This window comes from Melospiza melodia, chromosome 19, assembly GCF_035770615.1.
Source record: "Melospiza melodia melodia isolate bMelMel2 chromosome 19, bMelMel2.pri, whole genome shotgun sequence".
NCBI classification, from domain to species: domain Eukaryota; kingdom Metazoa; phylum Chordata; class Aves; order Passeriformes; family Passerellidae; genus Melospiza; species Melospiza melodia.
The window spans coordinates 2,034,939-2,056,086 of record NC_086212.1 but is presented as its reverse complement, the minus strand read 5'-3'; the positions used below and the strand labels follow the sequence as shown (position 1 = coordinate 2,056,086).

General features: G+C 43.0%; 1 protein-coding gene across 3 annotated transcripts in view; it reads left to right on the top strand.

Moving 5' to 3' along the window:
* The window catches only part of LOC134426832 (ubiquinol-cytochrome-c reductase complex assembly factor 1), a 45,198-nt gene that overhangs the window by 11,283 nt on the left and 12,767 nt on the right, over positions 1-21,148 (top strand). For 2 of the 3 annotated variants that reach the window (XR_010030055.1, XM_063172132.1), the window contains exons 5-7: positions 1,438-1,510; positions 7,502-7,565; positions 11,658-11,766. Coding sequence is in view for 2 of the 3 variants with exons in the window: in XM_063172132.1 (XP_063028202.1) it covers positions 1,438-1,510; positions 7,502-7,565; positions 11,658-11,766 (246 nt within the window). In the remaining variant the exon portion in view is untranslated. The remainder of the gene's footprint in view (positions 1-1,437; positions 1,511-7,501; positions 7,566-11,657; positions 11,767-21,148) is intronic. The other variant, XM_063172133.1, reaches the window with a different exon arrangement.

Here is a 21,148-nt window from a genome sequence, read left to right as displayed (position 1 = left end):
CATATTGTTGTAATAAAGATTCTTGTTAGCTCTAAGTGTTGATTTCAGAGTTCTCCTTAATTGCTGCTCTTTACTGCCTGCTTTTGGCTGGGGATCCTGGGTTGGGAGAGAGTTATTTTGTGGTTAGGGCCCAAGAGACCTGAGTTCATTTTTGGCCTTGCCCGTGCTCTCTAGGAGATCTTTGGGAAGTTTCTTAAAATTTCTCTTGCTTTTTTTCTGTGTTATTCTCCCTTCCCCCACGCTTCTTCTACACCCTAAAACTTCCATGATTAAATTTCATCAGTTTCTCCTTTGTTACCTGCATTATTTAAGGGCTGGATTGTGGGGACTGTTTTTTACAATATGTTTTTAATGTCTAGTAATGCCTGCTCTGGGGCAGTGACTCTCACCAGGGAGATCTCTGCTCACAGGCCAGGCAGTGTTTCCTTTAAAAGGGAAACCTTCAGAACTCCTGTAAGCAATGCAAATCATTTTACTTCAAGAAGTTTAGCTGTATCTTTGATTTTTGACAGAAGCCTGAGATTACTGAATAAGAAAAATAATGAGCTCCTGTGTTTCCTCAGCAATCAGTTGCAACTTCTTTGTTTTCCTTTTGGTTGAAGGAGACACAAATAATTACTTTGGTGATTTGAACTGCCATTTAGCAGGCAGGGTGCTCATCCCTGCAGTGTGGTGAGCACTGAGATGATCACTGGTATATGTCACTAGAAAAAACAGAAAACCAAACCAGAGCAATCCAAACCCAATGCCATTTCTCTTTAAGATTTTTGCTATTAGTTATTGTGCTCTTTGAAGCTTCAGCATGTGTGTCTGTGTTCTGGATGATGCACTGGAGGTGTTTTGGGTGCAGTGGCAGGCTGGGAACAAAATGAGAAATGCCAAAGCACGCAGGAATACCTCATATTGTTCATTTGGGATTCCTTTCTCACTCTCATAATCGTGTCAAATGTCACTTTTCTAGGAAAAAAAAAGCTATTTTTAGGACATGACTGGTATGTGACTTTAATATTTTAAACTTAAATTACACAGAACACTCTTAGTGGTATGCATCACTTAAATTTGTTGGAGGAAACCAGGAGTTGTAAATTGGGATCTTCAGAGACTCTGTAAGGAAAACCATTTAATTTCTATTTTCTGTAATTATATAAGTATTTTAACACACTGGATTTGGAAGGATATTCAGGAAGACATTTAATAATTTTGTTTCCTTCAAGGCAAAATGAATTATACTCATGCCATTACTGGCCGATCTAACAGTTTAATGTGCCCCTGAAAATCGCAAGCAATGGTGATTCTCAAAAGAAGTGTTTTCAGAAAATGGCAGTGTGGGACAAAGGGACAGTGTTCACCAGTGTTCCCAGTGTTCAGGGACAAAGCCAGCAGTGTTCCCCAGCTCGGTGATGAACGTTTCAAGTGCTGTCTGTTCCTTTTGTTCAGAAGCTGAAGGTGGCGGCGCTGCGCATGTACGCGTGCTGCGTGGAGAAAACCGACTTCGAGGAGTTCTTCAACAGTAAGTGCTGCCCTGAGGCTGTGTGCCTGCTGCCCTGGGAAGGGAACACACACTGGAATCATGTCACTGGGTCCGTTTGTGATAATAAATGCTACAACCAAGTCTTGTCAGACCTTAGCAGGGCATGGTCAGCTGGAAGGGAACTGTACTGCAGCGTTCCCCTGAGCTCTGGAGTGCCAGGGGTACCAGGGCAGACCCTGGAGTCTGGCATTGTTACATTTTCCCTGCTGCAGTGGGCAACAGGAACGGGAGTGGGATGGGAAGAGCTTGGAATAGCCTGGACTTCAAGGGATATTGCCATTTTTTATTACCAGGGTGGGATAAACAAAGAATCCAAATATCCCTTCCCTTTTTATGGTCTCTGTGTCCTACCCTGTGCCATCCCCAGTACAACTGGGATGCAGGTAAGGGAATCACCCCCATGCACTAATGCACAACTTTTTAATGATACAAGGTCAGTTAGGTCACAGGGATCACCTGTCTCTATCATGGCTGGGGGAGGTTTGGGTACAAATTAAGAGACTTTCTACATTTTTTACTGACCCTGACAGCATTAAATCAGGACACATCTCTTGACTGGGTAGAGAGTATGACTAGAACACTCTCTATATATAGATATATACATATATACATATACACGTATATACATATACACACACACACATATATATATATATATATATATATAACTAGAACATAGGCAGAACAAGTCCCTTCTATAAGTATATAGGTACATTAGTGGCTTGGATTGGGATGATTTTTTTGATGTTGTACACAGTGGTTTTTAACTATCAGCTCAAAAATCTGCTGCAGCTTTGAATAGTTTCAAACCTGGCTGGTGAAGAGGGAAGATGTTCTTTGGCATTTATGTAAGCTGCAATAGTATTTTTTGCTTAGGTGAATTATTTCTTGTATCAGTGTGATTTAGCTGGTAGTAAACCCATTAGCTGGATCTTGCCTGGATTCCTGAGCTGCCAGATGCTTCCTTACAGCATGGGTTGGGGCTGCTGCCTCATGAGAGACCAGCTGAAGGAACACCTTCATGCAGTGCAGAGCATAGTGAGGGTGGTTTGTTACATGGTGTTGCTACTGCAAAATTTTCAAGTGTTTTTCAGAAGATTTTCCAAACCTCTGATGTGGTTTCAGTGGTTGCAGGAGTGAGAGAACTCTGTGAGCAGTAGGATTCATTACTAGTGATCAAAACTTAGGAACCTCATTTTGCCTGTGCACACCCTCTCCCAGCTGAGTGCCCTCCCAGGCTTGCTCAGATAGGGTCTGCTCTGTTTGTGGTATTTACCTCTCAGACAAGGGCTTTGCTGTCTTTAACTGGTGTTTCACTATCCCTGTTTAATTGTACAAAGATCTATAAATGTTGCCCTAGCTTAAAATTTAAAGGAATTTCTAGACTTGTTTGTGGAAAAAATTCTGGCACAGATTTTCAGGTTCAGTACAGAGTAAAATAGCTTCAGTTGTGCTTTTGATGTTGTCTTAAAAAGAAAGCATGTATTTAAAGAGTAGGATATGTTTGTATGGACTTGAGACAGTTGTTGCCTAAGGAACAAGGTAATTTTCTGAGATTGATGGAGTGTATGATGCACCTGTTGGTGGTATAGGATCACTTGTGCTGTGGGGGGTCAGTGCTTGTGGTTCCAAAGAAATCATTGTTTTCATACCACAACAGGTAAAAGAAGTTTCTTTTACTTCTGTCACATAGAAATTAAACTCTTTTGGGAGATAAGCTCAAAAATTTAACAGGCTTGTGATCCATGTTAAAAAGTAGCTCCCCTAAAACAAGCAGTGTGGGATGGGTGGGAAGCTTTAAACAGGATTTTGCCATGGAGAAGCTTTAGGCTGTGGTTCCATGGGCAGCTGAGTTGAAGTAGCAGCCAAAGGGGAAAGTCTCACATCTTTCCCTGTTCTGGACTGCACAGGTCTGTCCTTGGTGAGAAGGAGAACAGCTCAGTTTACTGACATCCTGGTTTGCTGTGTTGGTGAGCTAAGTGGCACATGGAAGTGTCTGGTGGAGAGCAGCTGTGGCACAAAGCAGGTGCTAGGGAGTGCATAACTGAGAGGAGAACATGGCATGGAGCAGGATACCCAACTTTCCCTTGAGTTTACCATGTCTGCATCAAACTGTGTCAGTCGGGAGCTGGTTTTAAAGATGGACATTGCTTAAGCCCATTGCTCACTGCTGAAGGAGCAGCCTGGGGGGCTGGTGGGAGGAGAGGCAGGTATCTGTGACCTGTGTGTGCTGCTGCAGCAGAGCAGTGCCCCAGCCTGTGCCCCATGGGTGCTGCTCCCCTCCCAATGCCCACGGGAGCCCCAGGGCAGGGTGGTGCTGTCTGAGCCATATGCTCACCTGGGCTGTGTTTGTGCTCTGCTGCCCTTCTGGCTCCAGCAGGAGGGTGTTGATATCAGGTGAACTGCTCAGAGTCAGCTTTGCTCTCTGGAGAGCTTATTAGCTCCTTCCTGGCCGTGTGTGAGCCCTGCTCACCTGCAGAGCTGACCTGGGAAACCTGCAGCCCTTCATGTGTGAAACCACTCATGGGCTCCTTAACCTGAGTGAGCAGAACAGTTCTGCACAGAGCCCTTCTCAGGGTTTTCTGGGTGTGCTTTTGTGGTGTGGTTCTGTTGTGGCGTAAGGAACAACAGCACTGGGACCTTCTGGAAGTCACAGTGGAACTTGGAATGCTGTGGGGAGTTTGTAGGGTCACTCTCTTACAGAGATGACAGTGTAAAGAGTGGATGGTGTAGTGGAGGGCTAGGACAGTGTCCATTTTCATGTCTATGGGCTCTCTTCTATCTCACTGCATTCCTACTGGTGCCCAGTGGAATTTCTGAGACTTTGGTGCCCTGTGAACTGCCTGTGTCTGAATATGTCTTGGAACAGCAGTTCCCAAAATACAGACTGTGGCTATGCAAGTCATGAGGCTGCTGTAGGATATAAAGAAGGTGTTTTAATTGAGACTCTTTGAGTATAAAACTGCAGCTAATTTTATTATGCTTGCTATCCCTTTGTCTTTTAATATTGGATCACTCATGGACACAACTTTGGGAACTCTGCTTTAGAGCCCATATCCCAAATGTCTACTTATGGGGAAAGTGGAGCTATCTTAGGATGTCAGCTGTTTCTTGTTTAAAGGAGAAGAGAGAAGCAGCAGAGGGAATAGCAAAGTTGCTGGTGCCAGGTTTGGCACAGAGCTTGGGTAGTTCCCATGCAACAGAGGAGGCAGCCTGTGAGGAGAGAGTTTCATGCCTGACCTCAGACTTGAAAGGTCAAAAGAACTTTTAGCATCAGGCAGGTAATACTCAGAGCTGAACTGGAGTTTGGCTGATGAATGTGGACTGTGGGGTTACCTTGAATTGAACTTGAACTATTAATGCTGTTAATTCTCTAGAGTCAGGCAGCTGCAGCAGTAGAGAGCTTGTCCCACCAAATCAGGCTTTTGGATGGCTCCTGGTGGGGCTCAGTGCAGCTCAAAAAAGGCTGGAGGTTACAGGACTTAATTCTAATGTCTCCCATAATAGGCACCACTCGGTGCCTTCCAGGCTCCTGCTGCTGCCTGCCACACTCAGGGGAGCACAACACTCCTGTTCTTGTGCAGGATGTGTGGATGTTACCCCATTGTGTCCTTCCTAAAGTTGTGGTAGTGGCAGATATGATCCATCATGAAAAAGTTCTTGCTTTTGCTTAAAGGAGCCACCCTTCCTTTAAATTTACCATGCAGACAGTCCAAATATAGAAGTTAAAAATGATTTATAAAAATAGAATTGCAACTCTTGGAAAATTAGAGAAAAAATTCTTGCCTCCTGGGTACTGAATAGGTCTTTAAAAACTTTCTGTGTTTCCAGGAGTGGAGGTGTGAGCTTTGCTTTCCACTGCAGAGTGATTTCTGTGGTGGGGACTGATCCATGGGAGCTCCTACTGGAGAAACCTCTGTCTGAACTGAGTGTTTGCCTCTTGCCTGTGGAACCTGCATTTACTGAGATGGTTTGGTTAATGCAGGCATTGTGTGCTGCTGCCCTAGTTAGAGATGCCTTGGCGTGGCTTTAGGTCAGAGTAGTCATTTCTAGGCACAGGAATTATTTCTAATAGGAATGAGAGAGCCAGAAGGGTAGAAGGGTGAGGGAGACCTGTGTTTAATCTCCAAACATGGACTGTTTGTGTCTTTGTACTGTCTTAGAGGTGATGCATGGGCAGTGGTGCTGAACCTTGGCACCTCCTAGGCCTGATGGAGTCATCTCTCTGGGGAGGGAGGAATAGTGGTGATCTGTTTGGTTCTTCTGACCAGAGCTGGCATGTAAAAAGAAAAAGGCTGTGAAAGCGTTGCTTCATGATCTGGGTGAATCTCCTTTGTAATACTTGACAGCAAAGAAGCATAGGAGCCAGGAAGGAATCTATTTAGCACAGAAAAGATGAGGTTGACTTCCCTAGGGCATATCTGACTGTAGAGTCACTTTCTGAAGGCTCTCTGGCCTTCTTCCAGCTAGGTTTGAACAGCTCAGAAGGGAACACCAAGTGCTGGGTAGGCCAAGGTGGCTGCCTCAGATCCTTCTCATTAGGGACTTGCCTTAAAACCTTCTCCAGGAAACAGATGCAGAAGTGTGCCTGGGAGGAAGGTTTGAGATTGACAGGAACTAAAGGATTTGGCATGCACAGAACCCACAGGTTCATTTTTTTTTTTCAAGCATGAGGAAGAGGAATATGGTTTTTGTGCCACGTTGCCTAAATCTCCAACCTCGCATCCTAACAGCACATGAAAATCCATCCTGTGAACACACATATGGACAAAACATCCCTGGGAAAGCAGTGGCTGTGGGAGTAGAGCTGAATCTGGAAACAGATTTTCTGTGGTTGGTTGATGGGTTTAGTCCTGATGTAGCCTGGCTGGAGCACTCAGAGTGCTGTGGGCTGTGCAGCCATGGAGTGAATCCAGCCAGGGGAGTGGGAGCAGACTCAGGTAACAGAGCTCTGTGCCTGGCAGGAGACAGCAGCACATGGGAGGGAAGAATGTAAGAATGGAGCAAAGCATCCATTGATTCCTCTGTGTTAGTCACTGCTGCTTTGAGACTCTACAGGCTAGAAGCTATTGGAATACTGGTTCCAATATTACCAGTTAGATTGTGCCTGGGCCAGTCTGACCCTCGCTGCTGGGCCAAAGGCAGCAACTGCGGTGTGTCACCCCAGAGATACCTTGGCTTGCTGGAGATTGCAGCTGGGCACTGAACAAGTCCAGGCTTGTTAGGAACCCCGTTTACCTCAGGAGGAGAACTTCAGGCGATGGTGAAGAGAAAAAGGAGAGGATTCTGCTGGAGGGTTTAATGTCCAGAGATTTATTCCATGGTTACAGAGGTCTGAACGTGAGCAACTGCTCCAACAGAATCCAGCCGCATGGTCTGATCACCTTTTTAAGCTCAGGGACAGGGGGAGGGGAGGTACAGCTGAGCCACCAACCAGGTGACAGGGGCAGGGTCTCAGGGGAAGATGACACCCAGATAGGCCAATGACCCCTGGGCACAGGGGCATCCTTTGAACTTGACCAACCACACGACGCCTTGCTGGAATGTTCAGCCTGATTGACAGGACTCACTCAGCATGGGGGCAAGGGGGAAGGGAGAGAGGTACAGGCACACCTGGGGGAATGACCTGGAAGGCCAAAATGGGACATTACAGCACACCACAACAAGAAGCCACATGTTTGACTCATTCTCCATTGTGGAATTTCCCCCCTCTGTAAAAGTTACTCAAGTGGATTCTAAACACCTGAAATCTTTCAGAATCCACAGCATCCTGTGGCTGTATGTTCTAGAATTTAAGCACAAACATGACAGTAAATGGTGTTTGCAGTATGTATGTACTGTTATTGCTGAAAATAAATTACTAAAGTGCTTTTAGATTTTGGTGCAGTGATTTTCTGTTAAGCATAAAATGGGATTAAATTAATTTTAATGTTTTGTTTTGGTTTTGTGTTTTTTTTTTCCCCCCCTTCGATCAAGGATGCCAAATGCCTGATACTTTGAATTCATGGTTTCTAGTAGCCCAGCTTCATGTCTGGTAAGTGAAAGACAAAATAGTAATACAGTTATTTTCAGGAAATGGAGTTATATACAACTTAATGTGAGAAAAAGTACAGCCTTCTATCCATGGCTGATAATAGAGGTTATATTCATTTTACTGATGACTGAATTTAAGCTGTTTTCTGCTGAAGAACAGTAAGTCCTATAGAGAAGCTGACATCTCTTACATCTCAAAATCCCTCACTAGTGGAATGATCTTTGCCGTGAGTTTTCTAAAAGCCTTACTCAGGCTATGTGGAAAAATCCTACTTGGGTGTTTTAGGAAAGGTTTAAATTTATGTAAAAGTCATTTAAATTGGGAGAATTTGTGGTGATGAGAAGCATTTAACAAATTATAGCACTGGCATTTATTCTTTCAGTTCTGAAAGGTACGTGCAGGGTGGTGAATGCCAGCTTGGCTGCATGTGAAAATATTTAACACCTTAAACGTGAAGTTTTTTTCCCTTTTTCGTTTGTGAAAATAGTAGCCAAAAAAATCAGGTTTTCATCTAGCATTACATACTTAAAAAGGTCAGAGGATGCACAAGGGAGTACAGTAATTTTCTAAGTGCCAGATCTTTCAGGGAACTGAAGTCCATAGACTTGGGTTCAGCTGTCCAAAGGCTGAAAGGAAGTTTGTACTGAAATAGCTGCACTTAAGGCCCCTTGTTTCCTTGCCTCCTCCTTTTTCCCTTCTCTCCTTTTAATTTCCTGACTCCTCAATATAGTGAAAGATGGGGCAGCTCATTACACTAAAGAGTGAATAAATGAGCAGAACCATTGAAATTATAATCAGTTAATGAAATCAGTGGAACAAAGTAAGGATGACCCTTGAAATCTGCAGTTAATTTATTTCCTACTGTTCCTACAGATATGTTCTGAAAGACTCAGAGACCTGTTGCAAAAACTCATCTGAGCATTGTTTTTCTTAAGGAAATCTGCACTTAGGAAAGTTCTGATCAGCCTCAGGAAGTCCAGAGGGGAGTGAAAACTACCAAGTATATGTAGAAAACCACTCCTGCCAGAAAAGATTTCTCTGATTTGCACAGAGATGCTTGAGGACACAGTGCCATTTTGAAATGTGGTGCTTCAGAAGAAAGGGAATAAACTCTATGTTTTGTGTCTTAATTGCATCAGGATAGTCTTGCTTGAGAGAGATTTTAAGAATAAGTTTATTTGGAATGTCTCCAGCATTTAGTTGCTCCTACCTTAACATGAGGGACTGGGCCACAGCAGCCTGAGAAAGGCCCCAGGGGAGAGGAGGCTGCAGAGCCAGGCTGGGCTCTGTGTGCTGGATACAGCAGTACTGGGGAGCTGGCCAGGCTGGAGCACAGGAGAACATGCAAACCTAATTAGGACCTGGTCAGAATTCTGCTGATAATCATCATTCCCTGAAGTGCAATGTCACAAGGGAGCTGATGGAAAAGTCAGTTCAGGAGTTTCCTGCCATCCCCCAAGCTGGCAGCTGTTCATGAGTGGGTTAAACAGAATAAAGCCTTCCAAAAATGCTGTTGATATTTGTGGTGTTAAAAGCCAGAGTAATTTCTTTGAGCAGCTATAGTGTAGCTGCAGAAATAGTTGCTCTGGAGCAGCTGAGGGAGCAGGAATGAGTGGCCAGGTACAGGAAGGTTCACTTTACCCTTAATGGCTCATCACACCTTAGTGCATGGCACAGGGCACCTCACAGCAGTGATCAGGAGGTGTCAACCACCACTTCTGGTGTTCAGGCCAGTCTGGCACTCTGGGAGCACTGACAGAAGCTGGCTGAGGCTGTTGTGAGAAACTACAACATCTCAGCTGATGAGGGTTGAGTTACAGAGGCTCCTGATCCTTTTCCACTATCCTTTCTTCTAAGATGCTAAGATTTTCTTCTAAGATAATCTCTCTGCATAACTTAGTACAGCAAAAATTATCCAACCCAACTAATGTGAGGTGGACAGCTTTCTAAAGATAGTTTGGAGTAATTTTCCTTTCAGGGTTTGATGGAGATGAGTCAGTATTTGACTAAATTACAGAACAGATTGTGCAGTGAAATGATGAAATGTTTCAGGCTATGGTGATCTGGTTAGGAGGTTTACAGCTTTAAAGAGTTTGTGTCACCTCAGACAGCAGGTGTAGTAACAAACTACCAAACTTCCAAATAAGCTGCAAAATTCCATGATCTCACTGGTGGTGCTGCAGAACAGCTCTGTGTCAGCACTGTGCATCCAAACACAAGAGCTCCCTTTTAGGCTCCATGAGTAGCAGGTTTTCCCCTGCACACCAGCCCAGTCCTGCTCATCACTGACCAGTTGTTGGTCTCTGCACTGCTCTCTCCTCCTGCTTCTCCACCACCCAAGGCACACAGGATAGGAAACACTATTTTTGCTCAGGGGGAGCTTTTCTTTCCCCTGAGTTTTTCACCCCTGAGTTCAGCTGTTCCGCAAGAGAAGCATAAAAATGCTTTTCTTAACACAAAATTAGTCTTTTATCTGAGTCTTTTTCTTTTTGTCTTGCTAAGAGTGAGTAAGAATTTTCAATTCAGTAATTCACTCCTTTGTGCAATTCAGTTATGTAAATGCACAAGAGGAGCAAAGGTTTTGAAACCGGTAGAAGTACACTGAAAGTTTTAAGCTCTTTGTGCATTTGTTTTGTAGAAGGTCTGGTACCTGGACAGCTGTTCTATGACAGCTGCTCTCTGACCACTGTTTGAACAGAAAGCTTTGCCATCCTTCTGTGAGAAAATGAGGGTTTGGTTTTGGTACCATCTTAATTGGATTTGTGTGGTGGGACAGTGATTCTGACTAGCAAGAAGAATATAGGACTGCTGTGGGTTTTGCTGCCTTCAGCTTTTGTCTCTGACTGTCCCTGGCAGTAAGTTTTACTTCTTTAATAGGTTAGAAAATGATTCCTTTACTAATCCATACACAAGATAGAACCCATGATAAAGATGGACATCTGTCCCTTTACAGGTCATCTCAGCACACTTCAGGTGTTTGTGATTTTCCCTGTGGAGCTGGCATTCACGAGTCACCAAGTACTTTTAATGCCTGCAGATCTTATATTCACTAAAGAAATGAATCTATTCATTAGATTCATCAATAAATAAGCATATTTTCCTTTTAGCTCTTGTGGCACATTCACCATTGTTAGTGTGCACCAGCTCCACAGTGGCCTCCAGCAGCTCTGTTCTCTTGGTTTTACAGGGAGCAGTTTCCTTCCTAGCATGTCTGTGAAAAGCAGTGGATTCTTTGAGCCCCAGTGTTTGAGCATTACCTCATCTGCAGTCAGTCAGTCCTGGACAGGCATTTCTGTCTTTCAGCACAGGAGTTGCTGAATGAGGTAGAGAAGATGGGACAGGTGGCAGGACTGGTCCCTGCCCACTGAGGAATCAGCCTGGGCTTCAGTTTGTGCTCTTTACAGATGTTTTATGAGAGGCAAAATAAAATTATTCTTTATTTTGTAGACAGAACAGCAGCAATGAAGTTTTAAGTGGCTTTAATGCTTAAAAACAAAGTAAAACAACTCAACCTGATGTTCTCATTAAGATCTCACAGTGCACTTACAAACCTCTGAGCTGGTCTTGCATGTGGAGGTTTTGCCAGGTGGCTGGACATGTATCCTAATACCCCTGTAGTTGAAGTAATTTAGGACATTGTTAATTTGGATTGGTTGGAGTCTGTAACTTGCTTAAGCTTTCCCAGCTTGGCTAGTTGGGCTCTTACAGCCCTTGAGTGACCAACTGAGCTACAGCTGGCTCGGAGCCTGGATTAGACAAGCCATGTGTTCCTGCTCCAGAGGGTGAGGTGTTCTTAAGGCTGAGGAATTCAGGTTGCAGTAGTGTTTAACTAGATTACAGTACTGTCAGCAAGAATAGAGTCCACTGTCACTCTTCCATGGCTGGATTGGCCAAAATCCAGCAGATGCAGCTCCTGAGTACGGAATGGAAATGTTTGTAGTGGTTTATTAAAAAAAAAAAAAAATCCATGTGTATTTTCCTCCTGATCACAAACATATACTGTAAGAGAACTCTTAAATGAGCTGGAATGTATTTAATTTACTCTCTCCCTTTAACAAGAGCCCGGGGGCTGAGTGGTGTGTGCTCTTGCAGGATGTGCCTGGTGCGGCTGAAGCAGGAGGGCCGCACGGGGAAGTACATGTGCCGCTACATCGTGCACTGCATGTGGGAGGACGTGGAGCAGCGTGGGAAGGTGATGGGGGTAAGTCCTCTCTGCTGGTGTTAATCCTCATGATTCCCATCTTTCAGTGCTCTTTTGGATTTAAATATCTTAGAAAAATGCCCAAGAATCCGACTGGTTGATTCCTTTTCTAGCTTAAGCTGGTACCTGCAGCCCTCACTCCTGACCGTTCATTCCCTCAGCTGCTGTATTGAGCACTGTCCTTCTTTCTGAAAGTGCATTATGACCTGGATAAAGGTATTGATTTGTCTGAAATTGATTCATTTCCTAAATGATTTGCTATGTGATTGCAGGAATGGATGCTGCTAAAACAGAATGGGGATAGGAATAAGCAGCTGTGGTAGGGAGGAATGTGACTGGTGCCAAATCAATAGCAGCAACTTCAGTAATTCCAGCAGAGCTCTGAGTGTTCTCTGTATCTAAAGTGGTAAAAGGGACGTTAATCAACAAGAGGTTTTTGTCAAGTTCCTACTTTGTCAAGTTCCAAGGACTATACCTAGTCCTTTGTCTATTTTTAATTTTGGATTTTCACTATACCTGATCTTTATCACCAAAAAAAAAAAAAAAAAAAAAAAAAAAAAAAAAAAAAAAAAAAGAAGAAAGTTCTAAAGAGAGAGTAGTTCCAAGGAGACTTCATTTGCAATTTTGAAGGAAGAGGAAGGTTGGATCATTCTGGCCTCTTCTGAGGAAGGTTATGGTAATTGGTTGTAATGGTAATTTCTGTACCTAAAGTATGAAAACGTGGTTCTCCAGCCCTGTGTTGGTGTTTGCCTGAAGAGAAGGCATTGCAGAGGCAGTGGTAGTAGGTGACAGCAGACCTGATGCAGGTGAGGCTGCCTGTGTTCAGAGCACTTCTGTGGGAGAACAGGCCTGGCAACATCTGTGTTGTCAAAAAGGAAGAGAACTGTTCAGTGATTCAGTGTTAAAGAAGTGACAGTTTTCATATAGCAGTAATTAATTCCTTATTTGTTAAGCCTTTGCTGTCAGTTCTATTGGAGAAGCTGCCAGGATGTTCCTGGTGGTGCCAGACAAGGGAAATAACCAGTGAGTCAGGATTTGGGATGCAATCACATTAGAAATTCAAGAAGTTTCTCTCTGATTCTTTATTTTGTATGTGGTTTTAGAAGGTGTTGGTTCTGGTATAACTTCAGTTATTCCTTTAGCAATAGGGTTTGTTCCCTGTTGTTGGGACTTCTGTAGCTTTACTTTGTTTCACATTGCTCTTATAGACAAGACATCCTGTTAATCTTCTTTTAATTCAATTTAAATTTGTACATCTGAGGGTTTTTTGCTATGTTAATGTGCTTAGATAAATTCCAGTGTGGGAATCTTCTCTTTCTGGTAGGGCAGTGTGAGTGAGCCTAACAAATCAGATGTACTGGAGAAAAAAACTGAATGAAAGAGCTTCTGCATTTTTGTCCTTATCCAGTGCCTTCCATATCATATCTCTGGTTCATTCTGCCTTCTCTAGGAGCTATACACAGCTCAGGTCTTTACTCTGAGTGTAAATTTAAGGTTCTTCTTCTTGAAAAGCAAAAAATCCTCCCAAACCCAAAACAAACTCCAGCCAAACATGTCACCTTCCAGAACACCTGAAGCATCTGTCTGATTCCATGGAGAAAATGACCTTTGGAAAAGAAGATCATTTGTCTGTTTCTTTTGTCCCTAATTTTGTCTCATATGAACAAAGTGCTGGCTTGTAGTTTTCTGTGCAGGGTTGGGAGCAGCAGTCAGGAAAGAGGAGCAGATTTGGCTGTTTGCTGTCCTTTAAGCCATGCAGGGCTCCAGAGTGTAGAATGCTGCAGGGTAGGCCTGCACTGAGAGCTTTACAGTAAACCTTAGGGGGAAAAAGATAATGTTTGCAGGCAGTTATTTTTAAAGGGATGCACAGGGTTTCCATTTATGCAAACTAAACTATCCCATTTCTCCACAAAATTCCTTGAAGTATAAAAAAACCCATCAGTGTCTTTATCTTTTCATCCAGTCAGTACCCTGAAGTGTTTATACTTGCATTTTGCAGTATCATGGCTGCTGTGTCATGCAACTGCAAGGAGCTCTGAAGTTGCTGGAATGCCATTTGTTCCCTGCCTTGTCAGGTTAGGCATCTGCTCAGTTCACCCTTGAATTTAAATTGTGCAGTCCTTGTAGGAATGACCCTGCAGTGCAATCTCCAGTGTGCTTGGCTGGCCCTGCTGTGATTCCTGTAACACACCAGACTGTGGCCTGGTGCTAGCACAGCCTTTATGTGGCCACAGCAGATGCTCAGAGGAAGAAGCTGCACATTTCAGGGATTAATCTGCAAGGCAGTTACACCTGGGTGTATTTAGTACAGCTGAGCTGCTCAGGGGCCCCTTGGTTTAATGAGCCTCCTTGGGTGAGCAGTGAACTCCTGAGCAGGCACTGAGGGGGGGTGAGAAAGCAGAGTGGACTCTCCTGGGGTGTAAATTTGGAAATCAGGACTGTTCTCTTCACTGTAGTCTCGGGGAGGGCTTTCATTATCTGCAGTGGTTTGGTTTGGTTTTTTAATCTTTTATTTATTCCTGATCTCTCAGTCATTATTCACAGTCAGTCCCCTGTGGAGATGGGCTGAGAGGGTTGGGGCTGTTGAGGCTGGAGGAGGGAAGGTTCTGTGGAGACCTCCCAGCACCTGCGGGGAAGCCAGAGGGGGACCCTTCCTCAGGAACTGCAGTGACAGGACAAAGGGGGACGGCTTCACGAAGAAAGGGAGGGAATTTAGGTTAGACATGTGGAAGGAATTCCTCCCTGTCAGCAATGGTGCCCAGAGAAGCTGTGGCTGCCCCTGGATCCCTGGAAGGTTGGATGGAGCTTGGAGCAGCCTGGAATAGTGAAAGGTGTCCCTGCCATGGCAGGAGGTGGAATGGGATGACCCAAAAGTTCTAGGATTTTGTTGAGATGAACAAACTTTTTGGTCTCTTCTGGTAACATTTACTGTATGTTAGATGAAAATGATCTCTGCCCTGATGTTTGAAGATGTTACCAGTTCCCTTGCTCCTTGTCACTGCTTCATTTTCCTTTGTCTTTGCCAGTGATTCTGGCTTCACATCCCACTTCACTCATGCCCCTGCACAGGCAGTTCTGTTTTATCCATGCTTGTTCACTCTTCTCCACTCACCTTCCTTCCCTTCACAGAGCTGTACCCTGGCTGAAATCTTTCTCACTTCTCACCTTTGGCAATTGCAAGGAGTTTTGAGTGACCAATAAAGGGCAGTTTCCCAAGTGCTACATGCTTTTTATTCATCTTGACCTCTTTATCCCTAATGATTTTTTTAAACTGAAGCTGAGGTAATGACAGAGGGTATGTGACCTGATGGAAGGATATGTATAGCAGCAAATTATTTTCAAGTAGTAGTAGCAATTTATTTTCAGTGTAGTCCTGCGATCAGTAAATATTCTGCCTCCAAAAGAAGGTGGTCAAATACATGAAGAATAATAGATAAAAAGAAGACATTAATGTTCCTGTGTTGATGCTCTTAAATTTCAGAATCTGTGTCTTTCTCAAAAATAAGATAAGTGAAAAGAAACTTTACTGGCTACATTCAGAGAACTAAATTTTCATTTGCATAGATCCTAGGGGTCCATTCCTTGCCTTTTCTCTCATGTAGTGTATCAAAGGTAAAGATTTAACTCAGATTCCTGTATTGTGGTACAAGTGACAGAGCATCTGGGTGGAATTGCTGTCTGGATGCAATTAGTTTAACTTGCTGACATACAAAGTTGCAGTTCTTTAGCTTGCTTCCAATCTAGCAACAATGCTGGCACTTGATGCAGAAAATGGACACTGTATTCCTGAGGTGATGCTGATGCTTTATTGAAATGTGCCATCTGCTCTTAACTGGTTCATTGGAGCCCAAAGGGGTAGAATGTAAAGCATTTTAACTGCAAATTTACATCAGCTCCAGCTCCAAATTGAGTTTGTATTATTTCAAAACCTGGTTGTTAAAACTGCTGAGATCTAAATCTCTGCTACAAAGTTTTGGGACCTGTTAGCCTGAGCTCCTTCAGCACTCCTGAATGTCGGCAAGAGTCAGAAACCCAAACTTGACACAGCTGTAAAAACACACTGAGAGTCTGTGGCCTCAGCAAATTCTACTGGTGCAGGCATATTTCAGATATAAATTTTACTCTGCTGTCCCTAGTACTAATGAAGTCAGTCTCTTTTGGTGGGTTTGCAGCCAGGTGTGTCCAGTTCTGTGGCTAACCAGTGCTCTTTACTTAATTTTTCCACTAGTGACATTTCTATCAAACTTTAAAAACAAACAGAAAAATTGGCTTGATGCAATGGCTCCAAGTGTTAATAGTAACATTAGGCTGGGTAAAAGACTTCCTTTGGATCCTGCTTTGCCAGAGATCTCCACCTCGTGGCTTGCAGGGAATGGATTTGCACTGTGCAAGCTGGCAGCTGCCTCATCAGTTTGCAGAGGGAATTCTCTCAGGACTGGACATTGCTGCTGTTTTCTCCCTGAGGGAGTTCTGGAGCCACCTGAGAATTAACCTGGTTGATATCAGTATTGTGCTTTAGTAAAAGTGTGGATTTAAAAGTTGTGATAAATGTTTAAGTGTGTTTTAATACCCTTAGATGAAGCTGCAGAGTTGATGGGAAGGACATGTGGGTATTCCCTGGAACAGGATTTCAGCTGATAACAGGGCAGGAGATAAGAGGGTTAAATAAATAAATAATAGACTTTAAACCACTCAAAAAATCCCAACCCTAAAAAACCTCCACACTCCTTCTCCCTCCTCCAAGCACCCCATACTAATACTTTTGGGTACAAACCCTGTGGTGTCTCAGGAAGATCCACCAGGCTTTATTCCAATACTTGTAACTGGTTGCAGGCTCACTTTACCTGCCTTGGTCGTGGTTGTAGTGGTGGCATTCTGCTGCTGAAATGAATTAAAGTTGTTTTCAGTACAAAATGACAATCCTTTTTATAATTAATAAATGTTCTTAAAGCTGCAAATTCATTTTATAATAAATAAATGTTCTAAAAGAGATAGGACTAGGAGGGGCTGTCCAGCCCAGTGTGCCAAACCTGTTTTAATTTGTCATAATCTCACTTTCCTGTTTTCCCACCAGACCACTTAGACTCCTACCCCCTTTTTTTTCCAGGAACACATCTAGGTGTCTTTTGAATTCGTTTATTGGCTCTGCTGTGTGTAGCACAATACAGCCTTTGTTACACTTTTAGCTGGAGCTGTTTATACCCAGTGACCCATAATTTGCTCTCAATTACACTCGTGTACATCTGAAGTAACAGCATCAGAATCAATACATGTAACTGAGAGCTGAAATTGGCTCTGGGAACTTGAGCACTATTTTCTGTCTTGATACTTTTTTCATAATCAGAAAATTTCAGTTGATTAAAAATGCTTATTTACCTTACAGGAGCTACAGAATTTCCTAAACTTAGTTTCATTCTGTTTAAGTTATTCTTACTGTGGAGAAAAAAAAGTTTGAGCCTTGTGAATAAAGGCTGAGAAGGCATGGTCAGGGTGAGACCAGCAAGTTGTAGAATGGCTTTAGAGGATGAGAGGACAGGGTGTAAAATGGAGACAATTTTGAAATAATGAATTGAAGTGGGAAGCTGCTGTCCTGGGATGTCCAGAGGTCCTCTCCAGGCTCTAAAATCTGATGGGAAGTCATGGAGTCAGTTTTGGATACACAGGAGTGAAACTACATTTTTGAGAGAGAATGGGGCAGGAGGAAAGTGGGTGCAGTATTTTGGGGCTGGAGTGGGGAGTTGGGATGAAGGGAATGTACTGAAGAAAAACATTGCAGAGAAAGTATTGATTTTGTTTGAGGAAATGGACTGGGATATGAGACAGAGGATAGTGTTCAGTACAGTTGAAAAAGGTTTTTAAATACCTATAAAACTAAAGAAGAGAAGTTTGAGTTTTAAATTATCTATGTATATTTTGAAATGCTTTACTAGGACATTTTAAGGAGAAAAATGTTATGATTTTTGATGACCAGTTGGAATATATAAAATTTCACCAGTTTCTAGTTCCTTTTAAAAACAACAAAGAAACTAAACCCTTGCCACAGTAGTGAGATAGAAAATTGTTCTGTGTAGTTTTTGTGGCATTTTTAAAATAGGATACCAGACATTGTATGATTAGTTTTACCTGAAGTTATTGTTTCAAGAACATCACCAAAAAAAGTTCATCAACCCTTGATCTTTTCTCAAAGAGCTTGAAAGTTCACACTAAGTTTCCATTACTTTGTCATTTCATGGATGAATAATAGTAGGTACTTTTCCAGAGGAAATTCAGTAAATTTGATTCTGGAAATCTTAATAACTTAAATATGCAGGATAGTGCATGTGCATGGAATGTTACCTTGAATTATCTCAGTTGTGATGATGTCTGGAACGAACTGAAATGATACAAATGTAGCTTTACCAGCACATGGAGCTTTGAAATATGGATCTCTCTCTCAAGTTGTTTGTTATGCAGTTGTTCTAGAGACAGCATCTGTGGAACCAGCACACCTGGCTGAAATGTTTGGGCCATGCTGAGAATACCTGGTATTGAAATCAATGTATAATAATAAATGCTTGGGTTCTCTTCAGACGGCCTGCCCCAGTTTTCTGGCATAAAAAAATCAATTCTGGCACAAAAAAATCAATTTAAATTTCCCAGATGTGTTGGATCCTGTTACTATAAGGTGGTGTTGTTGGCATGTTCTCTGCCTTGCTTGAGTGCCTGCAGGAATTACACTGGAAGCTGCCTTGTGGCACCTTTTCTAGAGATACCTTTTTTTCAGAATTGTGTATTTTTCAGTGTTATATTACTCTATGTCTGTTATATAGGTAAGGTTCTTCCCACAGAAGGTGCTTTCAAGCTCCTCCATAAAAACAGAAATAATACCAAGACCAGAGTCTGTTCTAAATTGAGCCAAACAAACCATTGAGAGCTGCTCTGTTGTTCCCATACATTTTAATCACATTGTTGCTTGTGCTTTTCTCTGCAGATAGAAAGTCACTGATATCTTCTTCCACTTCAGGATTGAGTCTTGTATTTTATTGCTGGAGCTTTGTTTATTTTTTGCTTCCATTTTCTGAGTCCTCTGGCCCGTTTTATCCATTTACAGAACTGGCAGCTCTTTGAAACTTTTTTTGACTGCCTTTGCTAACTGCTCCCACAGGAGAAGAAAAGATAATGATCAGGAAGTGCAAGTGCAATCCCTGCAGTAATCCCAGTGCCTGCTGCCACACTTGCTGACTCCTCTGGTTTCTTTTACAGCCCTACTAAAGCAACAGCATAGGATACTTCTGTACAATCTAGGGAAACTGAGGTGCTTTGCTGTTTTCCATTCTGGTCTGGGAATCTTAATGGATTCTATTCCTTTTTCTGTCCTCAGTCTTTCTCTTCTCTTCCTGGTCTTACACAGCACTTGCTTTGTCTCTGTTAATTAGTTAATTCCGATTACACTGCCATAAGAACTTGAATGTTTTTATTTTTTTCAAAGGTCAGGAAATAATGCCAAAGCTTAAAATACCAACATATCTAATCTTGGAGATCTCTCTTAGTTGGTAGCAAAGTGTTCATCATGTTGATTTTCAAGTTAGTCAGGAAGCCCTGTGGCCAGGAGGGTAAATGCACACAAAAGGGACAATTTTATGGCTGGGCTGTCATGGATGGGAGATGGGGTCACTGCAGTCTTGGTCTGTAATGTGAAATGAGCAGCCCTGGTCTGAGTGGGTTTTCACAAGGCTTGGGCATGCAGAAGGGCCTGGCAGGGAGCACAAGGCAGGCCTGTGGGTTTTAGGGGGTTCCCCTGAGCAGGGGTTTTAGGGGGTTCCCCTGAGCTCTGGAGTCACTTGTCTCATTGATGCTGAGTACCAGCAGTTCTCTTTGGAGGTGCTGTTTGAAGACTTCATTCTTTAAAAGTGGGGAAGTGTCAGAGCCCCTGTAATTGGTAGACATACAGGACTAAAGCCCCAGAGGACGAAGCCAGGTACCAAGAGCTTAAAAATGATGTGTCTACTTGAGAGCACCCTAAATTTACACTTTTGTATTTCCTGTTTTATTATGCACTTGCAGGAGAGAAGATAACCTATATATAGGTTTAATCCGTGTTATTCAGGAAACTGTGTAAGGAAAAATCCTTGCCCATGTTTTTAGGATCTTCTGGAAGTTTATTTATTCACAGCAGCATCGAATCTGAATGAAATGCAGAAGTAAGATGGAAAACTCACAATATCTTACCCTGCAGCCTTTTCATGGTTTGCTTTCCTCCTTTGCCTTTTACTTGAGGGCAGAACTAGGGTAGAGAAATAATTTTTGTTCTCTTCTGAAAGGTTACAGTAATAAAGAAACTCTTGTTAACATCAGAGTATATGGCAGGCAGGAGTTTTCACAGTCTGGCATTGTTTATTTTACCAGCAATTTGGAACCTTCTGCACTCTTAAAATATTGGCAAGAAAATATTTAACTGTTAACTGTTCTGTGGCCTGTGTGTGTTTGAAGCCCTGGGGAGGAGGAATGCTTGGGGAAATCGGGTTTTTCTCAGCTTATGATTGAAACCAGAAGGTGCAGAATATTGGTAGAAGGTGAAAGCAATGTGACTTCAAATTAGAATTTTACCCAAATGTGGAACTGATGGGAGAATGTCAAACAGGTCACGTACGAGCAGGGCCCTGCCAGGAGAGGCTGATGGAGCAAACACAAATCAGCCAGACTGCCAGGCATACAGAAATGAATTTGAAAAGGTGATAGTAATTGTGAGTATTTGCATTTATCCTGGCCTCTGTCACTGGATGAAGGTTGTAGCAGTAAGGATTAGGCTGGTTAATTGCTGACTAATTGTGTGGACTCTGCAATTATCACTCCATTTGAAATGAAACAAACATTTTTGGACAGTTTTTTAGGAGAGGAGATGGGTGCCTTGCTGTTCCCTTCCAACAGAAGCTTGTCTTGGTCCCAAATTCTGGAGAAAATTTTTTTTTTTATGTTCTTAAGTTTTTTTCCCCTAGGGGAGGATGACCTGTTTGGTATGAGCAGGATCATTTTTACTCATATTGCTACATAAAATGCAACCTCTTCCCATGAGGGTGTTAAAGGCTATGGTAAGGGAGCAGGCTTTTTAATAGCACTAGCACTTTTCAGGTGAAATTCCTGCCAAGTCAGCAAAGTGACCTGAGTCTGGTGTCCAGGATCATCTAATGAGCTGTGCCTGTCCTGCTGGAAGGCAGGGCAGGAAAGAACAGAGACCCAGAGAGGAGAGATACCAGCAGTATCTGCAAAGGTCAGCAAAAAATGGACAAAGCTGAACATGCCCAGAGCTCCTGCTGCTGTCAGATGAAGATCCAGTGTGCGCTGTGGCTGCCAATGACCAGAGATAGTTGGGATAAAGGACAAGAAGCAGAACTGTGGGTCAGTT